Below are 23,047 nucleotides of genomic sequence, written 5' to 3'. Positions count from 1 at the left end.
CAAACAGAATGCGTTTTTTGCTGGTTCAATGCTAAGAGAAGTCGGTGTCCTTGCAAAGGAAACAAGAACGTCTGTTTATAAGACAAGAGACGCAGCTTACGTGCCATTTTTTAAGAGAAGTGAAGACAATAATTTTGAATTTTGCTGTGATATTCCTGGTTTGTTGACGAAGATGGGTATCTATACACAAGTGGAGAATGACTGGTGGTTGTTCATCGATGGCAGCACAAGAAGTGTAAAGGCGGTCCTTTTGCAAATGAGAACGCGTATCCAGCCATCCCGATTGCTTACTCAATTACAGCAAAAGAATCTTATGAAACTATGAAATCTATTTTCCAGCTTGTTCGTTATGACACATTTCAGTGGAGAGTTTGATCGGATCTGAAAGTTGTAGGTCTGCTGACAGGTATGCAAGGAGGTTATGTGAAATACACATGCTTCAGTTGTTTGTGGGATAGCCGCGCTAAACATGAGCATTATATCAAGAATGAGTGGCAAGCACGAGGCAATGCGACCCTTGGTGTTCACAATTTTCTCAATGAGTCACTTGTTCAGTCTGACAAAGTTATTACACTTCCATTGCACATAAAGCTTGGCCTGTTTAAGAACTTTGTTAAGGCATTACACTCTGACGGCGAACCGATGAAAATCATAAAGGAGACCTTTCCAAAACTGTCACTTGCAAAAGTTAAGGAAGGAGTATTCGTTGGACCAGACACTCGAAAACTTTTGAAAAGCCAACAGCTTACTGATTCCTTGTCCCCAATTGAGCTCAGAGCATGAAAGGCTTTGAAAGACTGTGTGAAGAACTTTCTGGGTAAGTATCTGAAAGTTTCTTCTTTGCACTCATTTATTCAGACAAGCACCGGTCAGACGGCTATAAAGACATCATCTCAGAATTGTTATCAGCCTTCAAAGAAATGAATGTGCACATGTCCCCAAAGATTCACTTTTTGCATAGCCATTCGGACTTTTTCCCCAAGCCTTTTGAGAGAAACATTACAGACGAGAATGGAGAACGTTTCCACCAAACGATTTCAACTATTAAGCATCGCTACCATGGGCGCGCCGATGAGAGAATGACGGCTGACTTCTGCTGGCTGACTTATAATCCTGTTTAGTTTGTTTTTTGTCAATTATATACTCATATACCTTAACAACATCGCTTAGTTTTATTACAAAAATAGGAAAACCGGTACCTCTAGTTTACCAAAAAATGGTTCGACCCTGACAAATTTGGCTATGCATTTGGTCTTCAGGGCCATCCAAAGAGTACTATTTTCGCTTCAAACCTCTTGTATAAAGTGAAAAGTGAAAAAATGTCTTGTAGTGTAAGTGAAGATATGATATAGCACTTATTCAATCGTGGAACTTGTAAAATATGGAAATTTGTAACCTAAACAAGATGATACTGAGGGGTAGGGGGAGGGTATACAACCTGAACTGCTATTTTCTTTCCTCTTCAACATATTTAACTTTGACAAGTATTGTAGGTAGAACAAACTGTAATCTTCATCATTTTATATTTATGTTTTCAACACACGATCCACAAACGTTTCTACTCAAACCATTTCATAATTAAAAATAATGAACGGATGAAAGATTTTCATTTTACAATGCCTCTTTTTTTTCATTTTACAACGCCCCTCTGGCAATTTATTGTGGTTCGCTGATAACCCAAACATAATTTAATTATCTGTTAACTAGCATACACGTTTTTTTAATTAACTTACATTTAGGTTATTACTTTTGTTAAAGTGGTTGCCATTAAATAAAATTTATGTATGCTACTGTCAGTTTACATGACATGCGTGAATGCAATTTGCAGTTACAAGACGTGGTGAATACTATTTGTTAACTAAATAACTTGTAGTGACAGAAAATATTCTTTTCATTTTAATTTAATTTTGAAAACTTATTACTGGTTGTATTTTATATGCAATATGTGAATTTTTGTTAAAAAATATAAATTTTGTCAAGCATTTTTTAAGTGAAATATTGAACAAAGACGCACATAGCATCATTTTAGTTTAAAAAAATGATAATAATCATCATAAATAAAAAATATTAACATAAAGAAATGAAAATAGTTATCATAAATAAGATATACAACATTAAAAAAAAAAAAAATGAAAACAACCATCATAAAGAAAAAGTTGTAGTATTAAAAAATGAAAATAATCAACATAAACAAAAGTTATAACAATAAAAAATGAAAATATTCAGCATAAATAAAAAGCAAATATGCTTTCAATTTCAACTGTGTTTAAAACGGAGTATGAACTATTATATAGGATCATGGAATTCAGCAGAAAAAATTTTAAGTAAGGTAGGACAACACAATGGGCCGTGATATACCAAAAGTCGAAAATTTTTTTTAAAATGTTTACATTTTAATCTACTTATTCCGTGTACATAGGATATTGGGTCCCATTAAAACACAAGGGCTGTTTATCAAACACATCAACGTGCGTTCAATAAAAGTTTTCAATTTTAGCTTGTCTCTCGGAAAACTAATTTAGGCAGTTGGGCGATTTTCTAAAAACATGATAGAAGATATTTTATTTATATGCGCTACTGTGGTATTGTTAAGTAATTTATATTTTTGCGAACTTAATTGATAGCGTTAACAACTATATTGTCTTTCAACTGATACTTCTCGCGGTTCTCTTAAAAGTTTACAAATTAATTTATCATCAATCAAAGATAATGTGTTGATTTGTCTAAAAAACAATTATTTTTTGCAATTAATAGGCCTATATTTTATTGGCTAAGTTTGGCCAGTCGTCTTATAATTGTTACCCACTGCCAAATTTTTATGTAATGATACAAAACCATTTTTAGTTGCCGATACTTAAAGTTCTATGTAGCTGAAACATTACACACGATTTTAACCCGTAACAACCGTAACATTGTTTTTGAATTGGTATTGTTCCCTGAAATAACAGTACTCAGCTTTGAACTTTTTTCCATGTTATTTTGAGTTGCATGTTACGTGGCTTTGAGCTTGATGTTGGTTTATGTAGTGATTATTGTACACCTGCAGAAAGGTTTTATGTAAAATGCTATCCACAGTACCATATTCCTCAGAGTATTCATGAAATGCTTATTCATGGGCGAACTGTTACAGCCAATTGAGCTTTTAAGTGAAGAAGCTCAAGAGGCCTGGAATAAAAATACTTAGAAGTACAATGAGTTTTTTGCACAAAAGTGTGATCAGATCATAAGTTATGACGTATTAAAGCGATTAATTTTGTTCTGGTAACCCATTCATTTTCATTTTAAGTCCTGCAAAATGGCCCATTTTCATGCAGGAGCATTTAACATGTAGGCCTTAAAAAGAAATTTTGTGGCATCCATTTCATACTTCTTTCTTATAACTTTCTTAAAAGATGTTTTTTTTATATTGAAGGAATTTAAGTGAATTCTACACCAAACTTTTATTGGAAAACTTGCTGCAAACAATGACGTAAAGTTTCCAAAGCAATTGCTTATCAAGTCCACTCAGTCTTGTTCATTTTGTGGTGCTAACTCACTAATATTTCTCATATTTCTGTTAAGTTGCATATTGTTGAAGTAGCAAATTTTTCTATAAAAGTTAAGTATATACTTTTTTATGAATCAAACCATTTTCATGTGAAAAAAAAAATATGTAAAATATAAATTTTAACATTTGACGAAATAAACGAAAGCTGATTTCATAAAAGTAATGATGGCACATTGTAAACTTTTTCCTGAAGAAAAATTCTATGAAATCTTGGTGGGTAAATAGAGTTTCATACACCTTCAACCATATATAACCATATAAAAGCATATAAAATTTTTAAAAAATTCTAAAAATACATTAAAAAGGTTTCATTTTTATAAATTATTCTTTTCGTCCTAGAAGCAACGATTCTGATTCAGCATACAAGTCGAACTTGTAACTTATAGAAGCAAACCAGAACCATCGTAGGCGCGACGAGTACAAAAGAGTTTTGAAAAGCATCGCAATAGCATGAGGCAGCATTTAGTTGCGTCGCTCAAGAAGGTCCTGGAGGCGTCCGGTTTTTTTCAGCTTTAAATCATGAAGAACGCTGTCCTAAAAAAATGATTTTTGAGTGAAAAATTTTTGAGTGTGGAGAAATGAGGTATGGAGAAAATCGGAACATTAAAATGTGATAAGAGAATTACCTTTTCGAATCCATAATTAAATCCGTTCGGCCTTTTAGTTCTAGGACGTTCAAAAATAATTTCCTCAGGCTGCGAACTATAACGAGTGGGTTTAGAAATATTACTAAAGTCGATCGGTCTTTGAACAAGACCGGGCAGAGGCATGGGTTTGAGATCTCTGGGCGACTCTTCGTACTCGTTTTTGAATGCTGAATTTTCGTAGCTATGGAGAACAGGCGACGAATTTCTATAACCAGAAGGAACCGAATTCAATAAACTTTTGCGCTGATTTCCCTCTGTTTGGCGAGGATTCGTTTTGTTATCGAGTTTTTTATCAAAATTGGAGTATGAATAAAGGTCTGAGAAGTTTCTTAAAACATTATCCGAAAGTTTTTCGTTTCGCGCGTTTGACGATAGAGTAGAGATATTTTCTGGTGGAGGTTTTCTCGGAACAGTTTCTCTAGCACTGGATGATGTAACATTAGCAGGATAATCGGGGACAATAAATGAACCTGATGATGGTGTGTATTGTTGTGGGGTATGATTAAAAATAAAATCTGAATTCTTGGAACGCCTGTCTTCGACCATCGGAGAATATTCGTAAGCGGGATTTTTTTTTGGAACTGTTCGATCGATAAGGTAGTTAAATGGTTTATGATCGCTTCTTGGTAAGTATTCCCGCCGGCTTTCTAAGACGCGATCGCGATATGACGAAACGCTTTCATTTTCTGATAGCTTTTTCTCTTTAGCAGAAACATATTTTTTGTTTGAGGGGACAGAAAAGTTTTCGTGAACTGGTTGTTTTTCAAAACTTCGCGCCTCAACTTTAATTTCATTTCCTCTGGGATAAAACTATAACCAATTAAAATTAATTATGGATTTTACAAGTAAACGTGAGCGAAAAGTGGGAAAAGACAATTTGCAAATAGTTTTACCCAATCAGATTTTGTCTTTGGAGTAGTGCGTTGTTGACGGCGTGGATAGTACTCATCGTTTACAGTTGGCTTATTCGGAGGAAGTTGCTTGCGTGGATTTCGGTTTGCTGCCTTTTTTGGTACTCGTTTAGGCTGTACCACTTCTTCTTTAATCTCTTCGCGCTTTTTTGGCTTTTCAACCAACCCAAGCATTGGAGCATTTTTGTAATCATCTTGAACGGCACCTTCAACTTCTTCTGCTAAATGCAGTCTGCAAATAAAAAAACATTTTAAAAAAAAAAAATAACTTAACTGACAACTTTTTAAACCCTTGAAGCAAATGCAAATAATAAACGACATCAAATGAGCAACAGAAACTAGGTATTCAAACAAACTTGGCTAATCTATATTTCTGTCGCAGAGGATCGCCAAAACCTTCAACAACTGCTATCATACGGTCTTTATGGTCCACTAAAACAGATATTAAATTAATAGATAAGGAATAGTAGAAGAGTAACGCAGAAAAACTTAACCGAGAAAAAACTGCGGGAAAAAGAGCACTTCTTTTTTTTTTTTTTTTCTTTAATGACGTCATAACATTTTTAAAGGTGTTTAAAATAAGTTTGTGGTGTGAATACTAAAATATGATGGTGTTGATAATAAGGTTGGTCGATGATGTGATGTTGAAATCTAACCTAAGCGATGATGGTGAATGAGATGTTAAACTAAAATTGTGCAAACTTTGTGATAAACGTAGAAAAAAACTGCACATACATTTTTGACTTTTCAATTTTTGGTGACTAAAATAAAAAAATCAATAAAAAAATTTTAATCAAAAAGTTGAACAAAAAGTAAAACTTTACAAAATATCACGTGACTCATCTTCTGTTCTTTGTAAAATATCACGTGACTCATCTTCTGTTCTTTGTAAAATATCATGTGACTTACCCTTCTCTTCGCGCTTTTTCCCTCACAGAGTGTATTACCTAAAAAAATAAATGATAAAATTAAGTTTAAAAATTAAAAGGCACATTTTCTGAGTTACTATAAATAGTCAAAAAAGGTTGAATGATGCATTTAGCACTTATTTATTTGGGTTTGTTAGACACTAATGTTTACACTAATAGTACAATTATATTCATACCCCTTCATATACTCTTTAAGAGCAACTTTTAGAGATTCATTTTACATCTCTCTTTATGCTCTTTTGTGAGGATATCTTTTTTTTTTTTTTTTTAATAGTAACAAATTAACAGAACAGAATTATTAACAGAATTTTTTTAAAAAAAGTAACAAATTAACAAGCAAATAGTTACTGGGTAACAGGTTCTGTTTAGCATTTCAAGAGCTTCCTTGGATGCAAGATCAATCTGAAATGTAGAAACAAATGTTATAACTGACCTTATTTAATGAATCAATTCATCTAAAGAATAAAAAATCGAATTTTAAAAACATTCAAAGAAAGAGCAGAGATGACTTAGAAAACGAGAGTTAATTCACAATCTTTCAAAACATCAAATAAAAAAATGTAGCATTTAGAAAAAAAAATCTATTAACATTATGCATTTAGAAAACAAGCATTTTTTTTTCTTTTTGCTAGACCTCAAAGTCCACATGCACCAAACAAAAAATATACCTGAGATAATAAAATAATCGCTCTTGTTTCTTCTAGAGCTGCCTGACCTTCTGGATCACTAATTTTTTCGTAATCAGGTGCTTTTACAGCAGATTTATGGTTAACTAATTCCGCTAATTGATTTTTTTAAAAAAAAAAAAGAACATTTTGAATAAGTCTTTACATTTCTGCATTTTCAACTTTCTAAGTTCTACTGAGACTATAAAATCATTTAAAGCCACAGTAAAATATTATAGTCAATACAGTAAAAAAACTGATTAACTTAGAAAAAAGGTACAAAAATATTCATTTTTAAAAATAATAGGAATTTCAAAAAGTATCAATAAATTTATCTTCAATACATTTTTAAAAAACAACTTTTATAAACCTAATTTTTGTGTTGTGTCTTCCTCATCGCTGCTGTAAAAGTCTTCATAATCTTCATACCCTCTTTTCTCACGCTTTATATTACGATAGTAAGGCCGCAGAGCTAAGATAAATTTTTTTAAGCTGATAAAATTGAAAATTAATAATAGGAAGAGGTTAAGAAGATCTTTATATAACGTAATAATAAAATCTGTTGTATCTTTAGGGCCTACCATCTGTACTGCCATTGTTTCTCATGACTGCTTTTTGATGGATGTAAGCCCGCAGTCTTTCCCATTTACTTCCGGAAAATGTTTTATCCAGAATATCTAGTACATAGAGTGAGACTATAGCATCTGGGTGTATGACTGCTTTGATGAATGGTGAGTGTTAAACAATGAAAGTGTTTCATAAAATGTCATGCATGGAATAGCAAAGAGAACTAATGAAGTTATTGATAAAGGTTGCCGCTTTACAAGCTTACCAGCACTTTGCACTGATGTTTTTGGAATGGCAGTAGAAATTTCTTTTTTATGCTGAGTGATTTCAATAGTTTTAGGAGGGATTTGGTGATGAATAACAGCCTTTTGATTATGAACTCTTTTGTTCGGTTGCTCTGCTTTTACCACTGTGGAGAGAGGCTGCTTTTTTTTGCTGTGTAGAAGCGCTGCACAAAATTATTACAATTAAATTTGCAAAAAAATTGTAAATGCTGAATGAAAGAATGAACAGTTGAGTGAATGAATGTTGAGTGAATGAATGTTGAGTGAATGAATGTTGAGTGAATGAATGTTGAAAAAAAACGTTGTCTAAATTCTTAGTAAGCTTCAAATAAATTGCTTTTAAAAAAAGAAGCCTTAAGGTTACCAGAGTTGCCAACATTTAATTTAATCAATAAGCATATCTGGTGGAAGTTTTTTAAGTTTCTTCTTTCTCTTTTCTTTTGGTAAAATGGAGTCATTCTCCATAATTACCATTTGTTGTTCAACTTTTCAAATTATTTGTTTTTGTCTTAACATCCATATCTTTGTTAAACTATTACAGAACCTTCAAATGTTAACAACCTCATCAGCACGGACATTTTTATATAATTTTTTAAAGAAAAATAAACAAATTAAAATTGATAGACAAAGTATGTAGCATTAGTAATTGCTTTGAAAAATGGAGCAGATATCAATTAAAAACTTCGTATCTTTTTTTGTTGTTGTTGTTTTTGTAATCAAAACTTTTAATGAGATTTAAAATGACAAAGTTTGAGAAATATATATATATATATATATATATATATATATATATATATATATATATATATATATATATATATATATATATATATATATATATATATATAGATTAAACCTTAATGTGAATATTTAAAAGAATGAAACACTTTTACAAAGAACCATGTTTTTGTGACATGATCATAATTTCATTTCATCATCATTTGTAATTTGCGTCGGTTATCTTTTTAAAACTGTTTAGAACAGAAACTTTTTGAAGTTGCTTAAACACTAATGTTAATTTACAATATCTTACCCATTTCTGCTGCTTCGGGATCAACTTGAACCTTTTTTTCTCTGTTCTGATAGATTTTCCTTTGTTTATAACCTAACCAAACTAAAACCATAAAGTAATAAAATGAACATGCACATTTAAAATGGTTTGCAACTTGAATTTCAACAGATAAAATATTTACCTGCTCGTATTTTAGTTGCAGCTTTATTACGAGCTATTAATTCTTTTTTTAATCTTCGCCGAAATATAAAGCTCCGTATAACTAAAAAAATTTATAACCAATTTTAGTCTGATTGAAATTTTAAAATGCAGTCAAACATTAGAAAACAAATGAAAAAAACAATCTTAGTTTCTCTTACTTTTTTGGCACAGTTTAACTTTTGTGCGGTTTGAATCAATGATGGTGTTCAATTTCTCTACATGCCAGTATTTTAAAAATACCTAACAATTGATAAAATAAAAATAAAAATTTTAAAAATATGTATAAAAAACAAATTATTACAAAAATCATAAAACAAAAAAAAAACAAAAAAAAAAAACAAAAAAAAAAAACAAAAAAAAAAAAAGATGATTACCTTTGTTTTCCCTATTTGCCATTGCTCGCTATCATCAATTTTTGATTCACGTAGAATTGTTAAGCAGTTGGCAGGTGTAGGTGCAAATGGTTTTGTAACATCAATAATAATAAACTTGTACCTGTTTTTGTTTTAAAAATTTTAAAAACCAAAAAAAAAAGGATTCAAACTGTTCAAGCACGAACATTTTTACATGAGTGCACTTTTCCAGATAGTTTTTTCTTTCTTCAAAAATGAGAAAAAAAAAGTCACATAGCAAAAGATTGAATTAAATTACCTTTGTACAAAATCTTTAAACAATATTCTTTCTGAGAAACCCTGAAATTCACAAATAAATAACCTATAATAAAACTATATGTAAATGTTTGGATAAATACTTTTAACTTCAACAGTTTTCTTACCTTTTGTCGTATTCTTGTTGTCTCTAGAACACCTGTGTATTTAAGTTGCTTCATAACCTTCTCATCATCAAACACATTAGGATTATTTTGAAGGTTTGGACGCAAGCATCGCACAAAATGAGGCTCTGATTTGATAATTTTCGACAACAGCATCCTGAGAGATTGCTACTCAAGAAAATGGAAATATTTGAACAGCTAAAAAAAAAAATCTTAAGAAAAATGAAAATTAAATGTTTGAAGAACTTTAGGAAGACTTGCAGCTCCAATCTTCGCTCTTTAACATTTTAAAAAGATTTTAGTTCTTATTCCTTATAAATCTCTGTGTATGTAAAAATGCTTGACTTAGATCAAAGTATTCATTTCACAAAAATTAAAAATCAAAACTTTACTAAAACAAATTACCCTAAACTGTACAGAAACTGTCTGTTGCAAACGGCTAATTGTAGCTGATTGGCTAGAATGATTTGAATTTCCCTAGAAAAACATGTGAAATAATGAAAAAAAAAAGGTTGCTTTTATATACTTTTTGTATACTGTTTTTCTAAATTTTTCTTTATGTCACAAATGTCCCAAACTGGTTCATAAAACTGTCAGAAGCAACACATGCTTTACATACATTTTACATATGAAAATAATCAAGTGGGCTTTTACAACCCATAAATTTAAGACGGATTAACTCACAGACATTCTTGTATCTTGTTTTAAATCAGATCCTAAATGTATGTAAACTTAAAATAATACATTTGTATTGATAACTTAACCCAAAATCAATATATGAAAATTAAAAAAATTGAAATTGATTAAAATTACCAAATTTACCTAAGAAGAGTGCAGCAAGCGTTTTATCCTCTAAAAAGATTAAAAATTTAAAATTCTTAATTTATGAATCATGGTGAATCTCACATCAAATTTACATTTCATCAGTAAAACAACAAACCAAAAATTAAATTTTTACAAAGAGTTAGAAAAGCATACTACTAAGTCGAAGGGTTTGAACTACATCCATAGAAAGAGTATCTCGATTCTTCTCCAAAAATCCTGTTGCATCATATGTTACCTGGATATTTATAATTTACGTTATTATTACATTTACTTGAAAAATGAATGTGCAAAAACAATAAATGAAACAAATTATGAAAACAAAAAAAATTTTTTTTAATTTGATAAAAAAAGTTGCATAAGACAAAGATAAAAAAAAGACACAAAAAAATTAAAAAAATACTTTTTCAGCAAAATGTTTTATTGTGAAAAAAGTATTTGTTTCTTTTGATGATATCATATATTCAGATGAAATGTTGTCCTGAAATTTTTCTAAAAACAAAGTAAATAAAGTACAAGACATCAAAGTCTGACTAAGCAAGGATGGATAATATACAAACTTTTGGAGAGCTTGAGAATAACTTAAAAAAGAACTTTAAAGAACTTTGTTTATTTCAAAGTAAAATTTATATTTATAGCTTAGATTTCGTAAAGACCATTAAAACTTATATATACTTATATATTTCGTAAAGACCATTAAAACTTATATATACTTATATATTTCGTAAAGACCATTAAAACTTATATATACTTATATATTTCGTAAAGACCATTAAAACTTATATATACTTATATATTTCGTAAAGACCATTAAAACTTATATATACTTATATATTTCGTAAAGACCATTAAAACTTATATATACTTATATATTTCGTAAAGACCATTAAAACTTATATATACTTATATATTTCGTAAAGACCATTAAAACTTATATATACTTATATATTTCGTAAAGACCATTAAAACTTATATATACTTATATATTTCGTAAAGACCATTAAAACTTATATATACAGTTTCAGAAATCAAGAAAGAAAATCAAGAAAGAAAACAACCAGATTTGTTAATAAAATTGTTGTTGCAAAGTAACCTAAGATAAATTTTTTAACAAATTAACTTTGTTTTACTTTTATGCTAAAGAACATTAAAAAGAGAAAAACAAACAAGAAAACTTACCTACTAACGTGAGATCAGATGCTTTTGGAAAACGACTTTCTTCATCTAATAATGCTAGTATACCCACAGGTTTCTGTAAAAAAAAATGCACAAATACAAACAATTAGGGACATCCTATTACCTTTTTCCAAACTTTCTTACTTTGGTTTAATGCATGTTTTACAATTCATACTTGTAAAAACAAATCCAAGATTGGTTTGTTATTTGTGAATTCAATATCAAGACTTTTTAAACCCTCTGCATTGTATTCTTCTTGTTCCCAAACAAATACATGCTCATTAAAGTAAAACTGCAATTGCTCATTTGCAATATTTATGCATAACTGTTCAAATGAATTTTGTGCAAAATTTTCAAAACCGAAGATGTCCAAAATACCAATCTTTGTGTTGATAGTGCTAAAGAAAATTTTAACAAAATTTAAGTGATCACGAACACAGTAGAAAATATTTTAAATCACAAAATATTGCTTTACCAAAAGAAATAGTAAACTTATACTTTGTTCTATCTTCTGCTCTCAGTAGGGCATTGATTTTTCTCACAATCCAACTAACCAAGCGACCGTATAATGCCTAAGTGAAGAAAGAAAGTAGTTAAAAAAACAAAAAAAACAATTTTTAACAAAACCATTTTACAATAAACAAGACTATTAACTTTGAATTTTCAGACAAAATACACTTTTTAAAAAACAAAAATATTGACGTATTCAAGATATTCAAAAAAATTTTCTTTCAAATAAAACTGTTTATTCAAAAATTTTTCTTTCAACTGTTTATTCTAACTTTTTAAATTTTATAAACATGTATTTTATTGCATTCAAAAATGAAAAACTTCCACAAGTTAAAGCATCAAAATTTCAGTTCATCAAAAGTAAGTTGACCTTTAAAAGTTATACAGAATTATCAAATTGAAAGATCTTCTTCAATACTACCTTTGCCATTGCATCTCGACAATCAAATGCTTGTTCAACTGTATTGTTTCGTATTATAGTTTCCCCTATTAATAAACAAAAAAAAGTTATTTTTGTAAACATGTGATTTTTTTTTTTTAAAGTGAAATTTATTCTTCATATAATATCACCTGTTTCTATCTAAAGAGAAATAAATATAAAAAATATCTAAAGAGAAGCAAATGTAAAACATTCTAAATTGTAAAAAGAATTACCTCTTGTAACACTACTATGTGTGACCATAGCTTCACTTAAATTATAAAAAGAATTACCTCTTGTAACACTACTATGTGTGACATTAGCTTCACTTAAATTATAAACAGAATTACCTCTTGTAACACTACTATGTGTGACCATAGCTTCACTTAAGTCACTCTTTTCAACACAAAGCAATGAAGCAACTAATAGAGATAAATAATCAAAACACTTCAATATTTACATTATATTGAAAGATTTAAAAAGATGTAAATAGTACATCCACTAAGAAAAAAATCAGCATGACTTTTACTTTAAAGTAACAGATGATTTTAACCTGTTTCCAAAGTTTTAAAATTCACAATCTTTGCTTTCTCTCCTTCATATGAAAATAAGTCGTCCACCATAAACTCTAAATCTCCAAGATGAATTATTCCAGCTAAGATGCAGTATAAACTTTGAATCTCCTGCATAAAACATTTTTAAAATCTCATAAATATTTGAATAATTTATAGTAATTTACATGCTATTATCAATAATTTATAATAATTTACATTATTACCAAATTATAATAATTTATGTTAATAATTTACAATAACTTGTGTTAATTATAAACTTAAAAATAAAAACCACCTCTGCAGTAAAACCAAGAACTTCAAATGATTGTTGAACTTGTGTGAACTTATCTTGCATTTCAGAAGTGCAAGCATACTCAGACAAAGACAGTTCATCCGTGTTTAAATACCTAACCAAAGAAATTCTTATCAAGTAAAACAAATTTCTTACATAAAAAAAAGTCTATATTTTCTTTTAGTTCAAAATTTTTAAAAAATATTTTAGATTCTAGAGGCAAACCAAAAAATTGATAAGAGCATTGAGAGAGCTGATCTTAAAGAACAGCACATAACAGGTCAAATCATTCCTAATAATTCAAGTAATTGCTTTAGGTTATGGAAAAAAATTTTTTTGGCAAAGATACCAACTGTATACTCAAAGAATCAACCTCTGATATTCTTCAATCACAAAAAACGCAAAACATTAAAAAATCAACATGAAAAATTGAAAAATTGAAAAAACCTGTGTTTATTAGTAGTGTTGAGCTCAAATTCATCAAGTTTGTTATGATAATCTAAACCTGCAATCACATAATATAGCATATGAAAGTTTCGTTCACCACGGGGTTGTGAAACGACCCGTGATTTTTCAAGCAAGTATTCAGACAGTTGCGCACCAACCAAAGCACCGGTTTGCGTAAAATGCAATTCAAGGAACTTCCCAAATCTTGAAGAGTTATGGTTAATTACTGTTTGAGCATTTGCAAAGGCCTCCATAAGTGGATTGACCTAAAGATCATACAAAATCAAACATAAATATCTTAAATTTTTATCTTGATCTGCAATTTTTTCCAGCATAAAAAATTTGATTTCTACCTGCAAAATTTTTTGGACCAAACTATGATTGATATTATCTTTAATCCCACCAGTTTTACCGATCCATGCAAGTTGTTGAATAAGAAAATTGGCAGAAACGGTTTTTCCACTTCCACTTTCTCCACTTATGACACAGCACTTGAAAAAAAAAAAGAAGTAAAAGAGAAAAATTGTATTATATATTAACCTCACAATGAACAACTAAAGACTATCAGGTAACTCTAAATCCTGATTTCTTACAATTTTCCAATGTTAAAGATGACATTTAGACTAAAGCAAAAAATCTTTTAAAATAAGATGGAGATGGATGTAATTTCTTGTCATAAGCTAAAGTAGAAGATACAAAGTTATTATATAAGTAAGCTAATAGAAAATTTGAAACAACACCTGATCTAAATGTTTATGTATTAATGATTGGTATGCAGAACAAGCAACCATAAATATATGTGGAGGAAGGCTTTCTTTCTGACCATTTTGGTATAGCAGTGATGCCCCAGGACCATAAATCTGAATATCTTTAAATGGATTAACTGCAATTAGTATATCCCCAATGTAAGTATAAATGTGATCTGCAGCAAACCTTTCTTGAATGTATGACAAAATAATTTCCTAAGAAAAAAAATTCAACATAAAAAAAAAAATACTATTTTTTGTTAAAATGTTAGTAATCTTAATTTTATATTCAGTTTTCAGAATAAAAAATTCTAAGAATTTCTATAGACAATCTATTCTACTTTTTTTATTCTACATTTTTTATTCTACAACCTTGTTTTAAAAATTGTTCAACTGTAATCTTCAACACAAAACATTCAATAAATAAATCAGTAACATGAAAATAATAGATAACACAAGAATGATAGATTACAACCAAAAGTCTATCAACAGTAAAGAAATGAATCTTTATTCTATAATATCCCGTCCTCTTGTTTTTCTCTTAAATGTATCACAATATTTTTGTTTCTACACATCTGTAATTGAATTGCACTCATGAAATGATGAAAAGTTGTAGAAAAAAATTTATATTTTCTTAGTATTAATGTATAAACTTTGAGATCTTTGTAGGTTTTGAGTAGTTTTATGGATTTTTTGAAGCAATTATAAATTGAATCCAAAAATTTTTTATGGGGGAGTTTTTTCTTATAGTCTTCTACAAGAAAAAACTCCCCCATAAAGATACTTTTTATTATATATATATGAGCAATCTTGAATAAAGTAATTTATCCATGTTTCAAATTCATATTTATCAGATTGGAGATATAATTTTCTTTTTTTAAAGTTAATAAAAATCGTGAAAAAATAAAAAATTATCAAGTTAAAAGTGTTTCAACAGACAAATTGGAATCCCATAAGTGTAATAGTTTTTGGCTACATGTTAAAATTTTCAATCATATTTTAGAAGTGAACTTGAAATTTCAGTTTTGCATTTTAATTAGAAAATAGAACTAAATAAAATACATACATTTGTTAGTTTCGGAAGTGATGCTAGGTCATCCACTTCCAAATATTGTCGATTTTTTCTAGCATTTTCCATTCTAGAAAAAGTTATTCAGAACTATAAAGTTTAACCCTTTAAAATATTGTATAAATAATCATCAGAAGTGTGCATTAAACCATTTTTAGTGCACAAGAAACTCTACCTTGCTTGTAATGTTCTTGCGTTGTGTGGAATACCAGTAACTTTGAACTGTTTAGTTGTTATATGAATAAGGGACATCAACTCCATACGACACTTTAAAAATCATTAAGTTATAAAAAAAACATCTTCCTACATTAAAATTCTATGTTTGTAAAGTTTTTTGTTTAAAAACTCTCTAACTGCTAATTGGTTAAAAATCCTGTTTGTAACTGCTTATTGGTTTCCAAAAGAAGAAAGTTTTTCACCTTTGATGAATATAATTGATCTTGACATTTTGAAAAAAACTCGTCTAGTAAAAGAGAATTAGCATCTGGTCGTGCTTCAAAATCCTTTGTAACAGCTCTGCAAAAAAAAATTTAAAAAAACGAAAATTATCACAGAAATCCCCCAACATTTTAAAATTGATAAACCAAATAAATCAATGACTTGCCTTGCAATAAACTTGAGGAATATATTACTCCAAAGACTGGGATTGCGGACAGTTGGAGGAGGATTTCTTAACAAAAAAAAAGCACTTTTAAAATGAAAAATAAAGTTTTTAAAAGCCACAAAAGAAAAACACTACATATTCAGGCTAAATAACAGTTTCTTAGAAAAAAGTTTACTGATGAAGTTATTAACAACACCTCATAGACATACCTTTAAAAAATTCCTGAGTAAAAACAAAATTTGATGATTCTTAAAATTCACTGTTGCAGCACAAAAAATACTTTTAAATGGCTTCATTCTGATTCATTTTTTCATAATAAATTAAATTCACAGCTTATGATAAGTTTAACTCATGATAATTCATAACACACTGTTGGAAATGTATAATGACATTCAGAAAAAAAACTCAATGAAATAATGCCTAAATTATTTATTATTTATCTCAAACTATTCAAAAAGGTTCTGATCTTGTGGAAAAAAAAAATATTTCTATTTTTGAACTTTTTATTGTCTTTAAGATTACTTTGTAATATTTATATATTTTTTTCATCAATAACTTTCTTTAATTCAACCATATAAAAAGTAAAATTATTATCCCAGAAATAGTTAATAGTAATATTGAAAATTTTTTAAATATTTAAAAATACATAAAAATCAACAGCAAAAGCGCCAAAGCTTATATCTAATTTTATTGACCTAATTATTTTGAAATTAATTTTTTTTAAATAACATTTTAAAAAAATCAAAAAAATTTGGATCAGTTATTTTAATCATCAACAATATTCACCTGGGGATTTTAAAAAGAGCATTCATTGGATGAAGATCAGACATGGGAGGTTCACCATCAGCAAGCTCAATAGCAGTGATTCCCAAGCTCCAGATATCACAGCGATTATCATATGCATAATCGAGTTGTTGCTCGCATGCTATAACCTCAGGTGCCATCCAAAAGGGAGATCCTACTGATGAGTGGCGACGACCCAATGTGTTTGGTAAAACAGCAGATACTCCTGGAAAAATTTGAAACAAACTAGTGAAGTGAAGATTAAGTATTTTAGCTGTAAGCAAAGAAACTCAATTTTGTTTGGCAACAAACATGACAATGTATGAATAAAAATGCAAGTAGATAAACACAACTTAATGTGATTAAAACTAACAACTTAATGTGGTGAAAACTACTTCAAACTTTTTAACAAAGACATAAAAGCCAAAAAAAAAAATTTCTCACATAATCTTTTAATATATATTTACAGAATAATTTGAGGTTTTGGCAATCAGATTCATAAAATTTTTTTTAATATAATTTTATTTTGTAAAAGTAAGAAAAAATGAAGCAACTTAAAATTACTATGTTAACATGTTAAACTACCAAGCAACTTCTATTACTTTAAACAAAAATATTGTTGATAATAATATCCTAGTACACAAATATAACAATTATTTTGCTCAATTTATTTATATAGCTAACAATATCTTTAAGTCAATTACAAGACTAAACAGAGAATGCAATGCACATGAAATTCAACACTAATGATATCATATATTAATATATGTTATATTAAATGTCAAACATTGTGTACTTCCTACTCCACAGCAACTTACCACAATCAATCAACTTCACTTCTCCATTGCGTGTCATTAAAATATTTGGTCCTTTTATATCTCGGTGAATTACCCGATTGGAATGGAGGAAAGAAATGCCCTAAACAAGTGAATGGTTTTAAAAGATAAAATATATGCATTACTAAAAACTTTTTTTTTTCAACTTACAAATAAATCTCTTAATACATATGAATTATTTTAGAATAGAAAAATAGTTTTATTGTTGGAATTACACTTTTTTTATCAACTCAATAAGTAAAGTAATAATTTAACTGTAATCATTTAACTTATTCATTTTGTAAAAGAAAAATAAAACTTCAATGACACTTGCTTGTAAAGAAACAAAAGTGAGCCCAAGTAGTTAAAATGGGCAGAATAAAACTCAAGGGTAGATAAGTTTGTTATGACAATAGATAGTTATGCTTTTTCATCATTTTTTATCTATATTTATAGTTATAGTCTCTTTTAAGTTAGCGATTTCAAACAATTCTGAACAACCATATGGTGCAGAACACCATAAAATAAAACTAATTATCATAAAAGGTTACATTTAACGCTTGATGTAGAATGTATTTGATAACATTCTCACTCAAATGGTGCCCTCCATTATTGATAGCTTTTGCTAGTTCAGACACAGATCCTCCATCACAATACTAAGATTAAAAAAACAAACACTAAAAGCAATTTTTATTTTTAAGAAAATTCTTTTAATGAAAAAAAAAAAGAAATATTTGAACTTTTACAAAGTTATTGCAAACCTCAATCACAATCCAAATTTGTGGGGTAGCTCCAGGCTTGCTATATATATATGTACCAAAATAGTCGACAATGTTTTTATGAGATCCAAATCTCTGTAATATGCTTGACTCTGTTTGAATTTCATCATGTTTGTTCGGACTATTTTCAATAACCTTGATTGCAACAAAAGTGCCTCGTTTACTCACAGCCTTGTACACCTAAAAAGAAAACTTTTTTTAATAAACAGAGATAGTGAAAGACTTATTATGAGTAAAAAAAAAAAAAAAAAAAGGACCACAAAACCGCAGCTTTTGTTTTGTCAGTGGTAAATATATTGGTGAGAAAAAAAGAAAAATATTCTGTACAGTAATATTCACTCTGCTATTAGATCAATTCTATATTCTGAGGAGATTTGTGTTCAAATTTATAATAATTACAGCAAATCTGATACAAAGACTGAGTAAATATTATCAGATTATGAAGATTCTACATTCAATGATTAACATTCAAAAAAACCTAAAGTTTTTGTCAGATGGACTGAATGATTTAGCATGTGAATTGATTTCACTTTTCAAGAGAATGGTAGATTGAAGAAAAATTATCTTTTTGATATTCCTGCAAAAGATTCATATTTAAGAACAACATAATTTTTTTTTTTAAGAGTATTTTTCAGGAGAAAAACTATTTATTTAGTGCCATGATAATCCAGGTCTTCTCTTACAGGGGAACATTTTTATATATTATTTTGCAGAATGGAGAATGTTAGTTGATAGTTCAAGGCAAAGCCTCAAGTGTATCCTTTTGCATAATAGCAATATTTTTGGTGCTATCTCAGTTGGTTCTTTTGTGCATATGCAAAAAACCCATCATTGACTTTTATAAATTAATATATCAAAAATGGATTTAAAAAACTGGAAAACATACTTTAGTAAATTAAAAATTTTCTACTTTTTAGATAGCATTGATAGAGCATATTGATTAGTTAATCTTTCAAAAAAAACTGGTTACAGTAAAAACCACGGTTTTTTACTATTTAACTTTTAGGTTTAAAACACAAGCAAAAAGGGCTTTATTTATATTTATCTAATATTGATAATCTCAATACTATATTAACAAAAGAAACTGTTACTTTTTGCCTCTTTTTAACAAATAATAAGCTCTCAGCATACAAAATACATAAAGTGTATCATCATTTAAGCTTGTCCTAAGCTTGTTAACAAACAAACCACTTGCTGAAAATGAACATTCTGCCTCTACCCTGGTGATAAATATACCTATTAAAACATTAAATAACATATCTAAACTTTTTTTTTAATGTGTTTTGGTAAGTTTAAATAGAAATTCCTTTTAGTATAGATTTTGAACTGGTTTCTGGTCGCATCCTCTTTTAGTGGAACTCATTGGATCTCTTACTGACTGCACTAACTGCTCTGCTAATGAAGGTTGCTCTATATTGTTGATATTCTCCTGTTTCATTTCATTATCAGGCAAATCTTCAGAACTGCAGTTTTTTTCAAAAAATCTGCAAAAAATATTAGCACCTATTTTGGCCAGATTAGCTACTTTAAAGCTTACATATCTAAAGCTATATCTAATTAATCCTGATGAGATTAGCTCAATTCACTTGTGAATCTCATCAGGATTAATTAGATATAACAATAAAGCCATGACTTCCAAATTTCTTCTCTGCTTCATACACTTAATAAATGATACTAAAAGCTCTTTGCTAAAGAGGATGTTTGCATATTCAATTGCTGATAAATGAATTTTGTTACTTCATCTGCACTTATCAAGGTTGCATACCGTTTGCAAAGGGCCTCAGTTCCAATCTTCACAGGTTCCAGAGCAGCAATTAATTCCTCTAACTCATTGAATTCTTCACCAGAAAAGTGAATATCACTTGATAATTCAATCAAAGACATTTTGAGTTAAACATTAAAAGTTTAACAAACCATTTTACCATGTCTACTAAACTGTTCCATTTTGCTTTGGAATCAAGGATTAGCATACATTCTTTTTTAAATTCAGCTTTTACGTGTTTCTGCAGTAAATCATCATTTTTAACTGGACTTTTACAAAATAGTTGAACACAGCTCCTCACTTTGGAAATAAGATTTCGAATATCTTCTCAAACCTCAGGAAGTTGGGCATCTTCATTGTTAACCTGAATACTTTAATTAGGATTTGGATAAGAATTACTAATTTATGTTTAATTGCCCCTGCAAATCATACTTACCTGCAAAGACTCATCATCATGATCATTATCATCATCATCACTTATTTCACCATCAGATAAAGTGTCATCATCAATTGTTACACCATTTGCAATTGGTTCCAAATCTTTACCAATCTTATATAGGACTAAGCATAATTGGTGAGTTTGAAGAATGGATTTCCCAAATTTTACCATAACTGAAGCTCCATCAGTGGTTGCAGCCATAACATCTGAATCAAGGTCAATTCCAAACTCATCAAGCTTTTGCTTCACAACAGCTGTTTTTTCGGCTAGCATGGATCTAAAGATTATCACCAAGCCAAGATTCCAATGACGATGCTCAACATGAAGATTAATATTCATGTAACATCAATTTCATATAGAAGTGCATTCTACTAAAGTTAAGCTAAAACGATGGTTTGATTTTTCTTAGATCCTGAAGTTGTTTCTTGAAGAGAGTTTTGATTTCTTCCTCTTGCTTTATTACAATTGCTCAAATTGGATTTGCATCAGGTGGAACCTTGAGCTCCCAAAGCATCTCTTATTTGCTGACTTTTTGACAGGACTCGAACTGGAATTCCATCACAAGCCACTTGCTCTGGCAAAACTACTGAGATGGAATCTTTTTCTGCTTTAAAGAAGTGGTTAATTTTAGGGAGTTTTTACCACCTAGATCTTAATTGTAGACAAGTCAATGTCATGCTTTGCCTTCAAATGAGCTCTCATTGCACTTGTAGAGCCTCCTTTGCACTTCAACTCTTTGTCACATTTCTTGCACTTGACAAGCTACAATTCTTTGCAGTGCAAAAAGTGCTTCCAAATAGGGGAATCTTTATTTTCTTCAAAAACTTTAACTATAAACTGTCAAACTGCAAAATGGGAAGAACAAAAGGAATCTCACAGGAGATTAGGTGGTTATTATAGCACTAAGTTGCAGCTCTAATTGGAGTTTTCACTGAGGTTTGTAATTAATTGTGCACAGAGCAAAGCGGTGAACAAAAAAAAAAAAAAAAATATGGGATGACCTTGTGTTATAAACAAGAGAAAACAGAATCACCACAAAAGTCACAAGATAATCAGTCATAGGACTTAAAAAACAAATAAACTTTTTTTTAACACATAACACAAAAATATTATTAAGTAAATCTTACTAGCATGTATACAATTTTCATTCATTTTATTTTATAAAAATACTATAAAACACATTCACTAACAAATTGAAATGACTTACAATAATATCAAGTACAAAAAATATACATACATACATACATACATACATACATACATACATACATACATACATACATACATACATACATACATACATACATACATACATACATACATACATACATACATACATACATAATGTAAAATGGTTACTGATGATTTCTTTAGAGTAAATGCAATAAAGAGTGGAATTTGGAATGATAAAAAAAAGTCTTTAGCTCAAAAATTGCAACCTCACCTCTCCATAAGTTCCTTCACCAATAATTTCTAAAAGATCCCATCTGCCATTTACTTGCTCTAAACCCTTTAGAAAATAGGATGAGCTTTCCATTTATAAAACTTTCATAGCAGTTTTAGCAAGAAAAGTTAAGAGATATTATCTATGGGCCGGTTATAATAGCTAATTTTTCTTGAGTTAATAAACTACATCTTCTTTAGTTAAAAGATTGAAAAACCCAAAAATATTCAAAGAAGAACTGGATTGAAGTTGATAGATCAGAGACGGAAAGTTCCATGTTAATTGTTAATAGTAAAAAACGATTATTCAAGGAAACCATAAAAAGAATTATTATCTCAAAAACGTATATGGGGTGTATTAGCTTATGGATATGAATGCACTTTATGAATACGAATAAATACGCAGCATTAATTATAAATATAAATAATAGTTGTACTTCTTCACTCACTCACACGATTTCCTTTTGCCTTTTGACGTGATTTCGCACAAATTCCAGTTCGATTCACAACAAATAGGAGGGGGGATGGGGGGCGGAAACATTTCGTATTTTTTATGAAAAACGATGTTATTGCAATTTTGCAATAACATCGTGCATCTTAAATACATGATTTTGACACCCAACCCCAATAACTGTGATAAAATCTATATTTTACCTTCAAGTAAATTTATATCAAATCAGGTAAAATGTCATTAAATTTAAAGCAAGTTCTTAAAGTGCTCGGTAAATAACGCAGCGCCAAAGTATTCAAAAGATGAGTACATTAAAAGCTTTCTTTAAAAGTTCATGCCGTAAAATGCGGCAAAACTTGCTGTGTTATATTTTAACGTAAGGCGCTAATACGATAAATATAT

General features: G+C 29.3%; 2 protein-coding genes across 14 annotated transcripts in view; one reads left to right on the top strand and one right to left on the bottom strand.

Annotated features, from left to right (window-relative positions):
- Positions 1-23,047, top strand: part of LOC145185810 (putative E3 ubiquitin-protein ligase HERC1) — a 98,001-nt gene that overhangs the window by 58,257 nt on the left and 16,697 nt on the right. The gene's annotated exons all lie outside the window — the stretch shown is intronic.
- On the bottom strand, positions 3,661-22,693 carry LOC145185830 (myosin-IIIb-like). 10 transcript variants are annotated; one of them, XM_090098242.1, is made up of 42 exons: positions 22,644-22,693; positions 22,196-22,261; positions 18,533-18,730; positions 18,323-18,427; positions 17,775-17,874; positions 16,960-17,182; positions 16,174-16,239; positions 15,989-16,085; positions 15,745-15,836; positions 15,567-15,639; positions 14,495-14,716; positions 14,108-14,245; positions 13,755-14,020; positions 13,311-13,422; positions 13,015-13,144; positions 12,812-12,883; positions 12,465-12,529; positions 12,032-12,105; positions 11,709-11,931; positions 11,537-11,609; positions 10,761-10,849; positions 10,514-10,595; positions 10,358-10,387; positions 10,220-10,251; positions 9,941-10,012; positions 9,539-9,703; positions 9,415-9,455; positions 9,138-9,258; positions 8,922-9,003; positions 8,744-8,824; positions 8,584-8,664; positions 7,532-7,714; positions 7,281-7,376; positions 7,070-7,171; positions 6,703-6,815; positions 6,383-6,436; positions 6,015-6,052; positions 5,841-5,866; positions 5,462-5,537; positions 5,088-5,337; positions 4,174-5,004; positions 3,661-4,081 (listed from the first exon to the last, which is right to left on the bottom strand). In XM_090098242.1, exons 5-42 carry the CDS (start codon positions 17,809-17,811, stop codon positions 4,010-4,012), a joined length of 4,680 nt encoding a protein of 1,559 aa, XP_089954368.1. In that variant the 5' UTR covers positions 17,812-17,874; positions 18,323-18,427; positions 18,533-18,730; positions 22,196-22,261; positions 22,644-22,693; the 3' UTR covers positions 3,661-4,009. The 10 variants fall into 10 exon arrangements, 8 of the variants coding, with proteins under 8 accessions (XP_089954368.1, XP_089954369.1, XP_089954366.1 ...); XM_090098243.1 differs by having other exon boundaries at positions 22,632-22,675; XM_090098240.1 differs by lacking the exon at positions 22,644-22,693 and having other exon boundaries at positions 22,196-22,565.

The sequence above is a fragment of the Hydra viridissima genome, unplaced genomic scaffold (genome assembly GCF_058129835.1).
Source record: "Hydra viridissima isolate aposymbiotic clone 2 unplaced genomic scaffold, HvirCarnegie_v1 scaffold_9, whole genome shotgun sequence".
In the NCBI taxonomy this organism is placed as follows: Eukaryota; Metazoa; Cnidaria; class Hydrozoa; order Anthoathecata; family Hydridae; genus Hydra; species Hydra viridissima.
The sequence above is the reverse complement of the archived record's forward strand: the minus strand, read 5'-3'. Positions and strand labels throughout refer to the sequence as shown.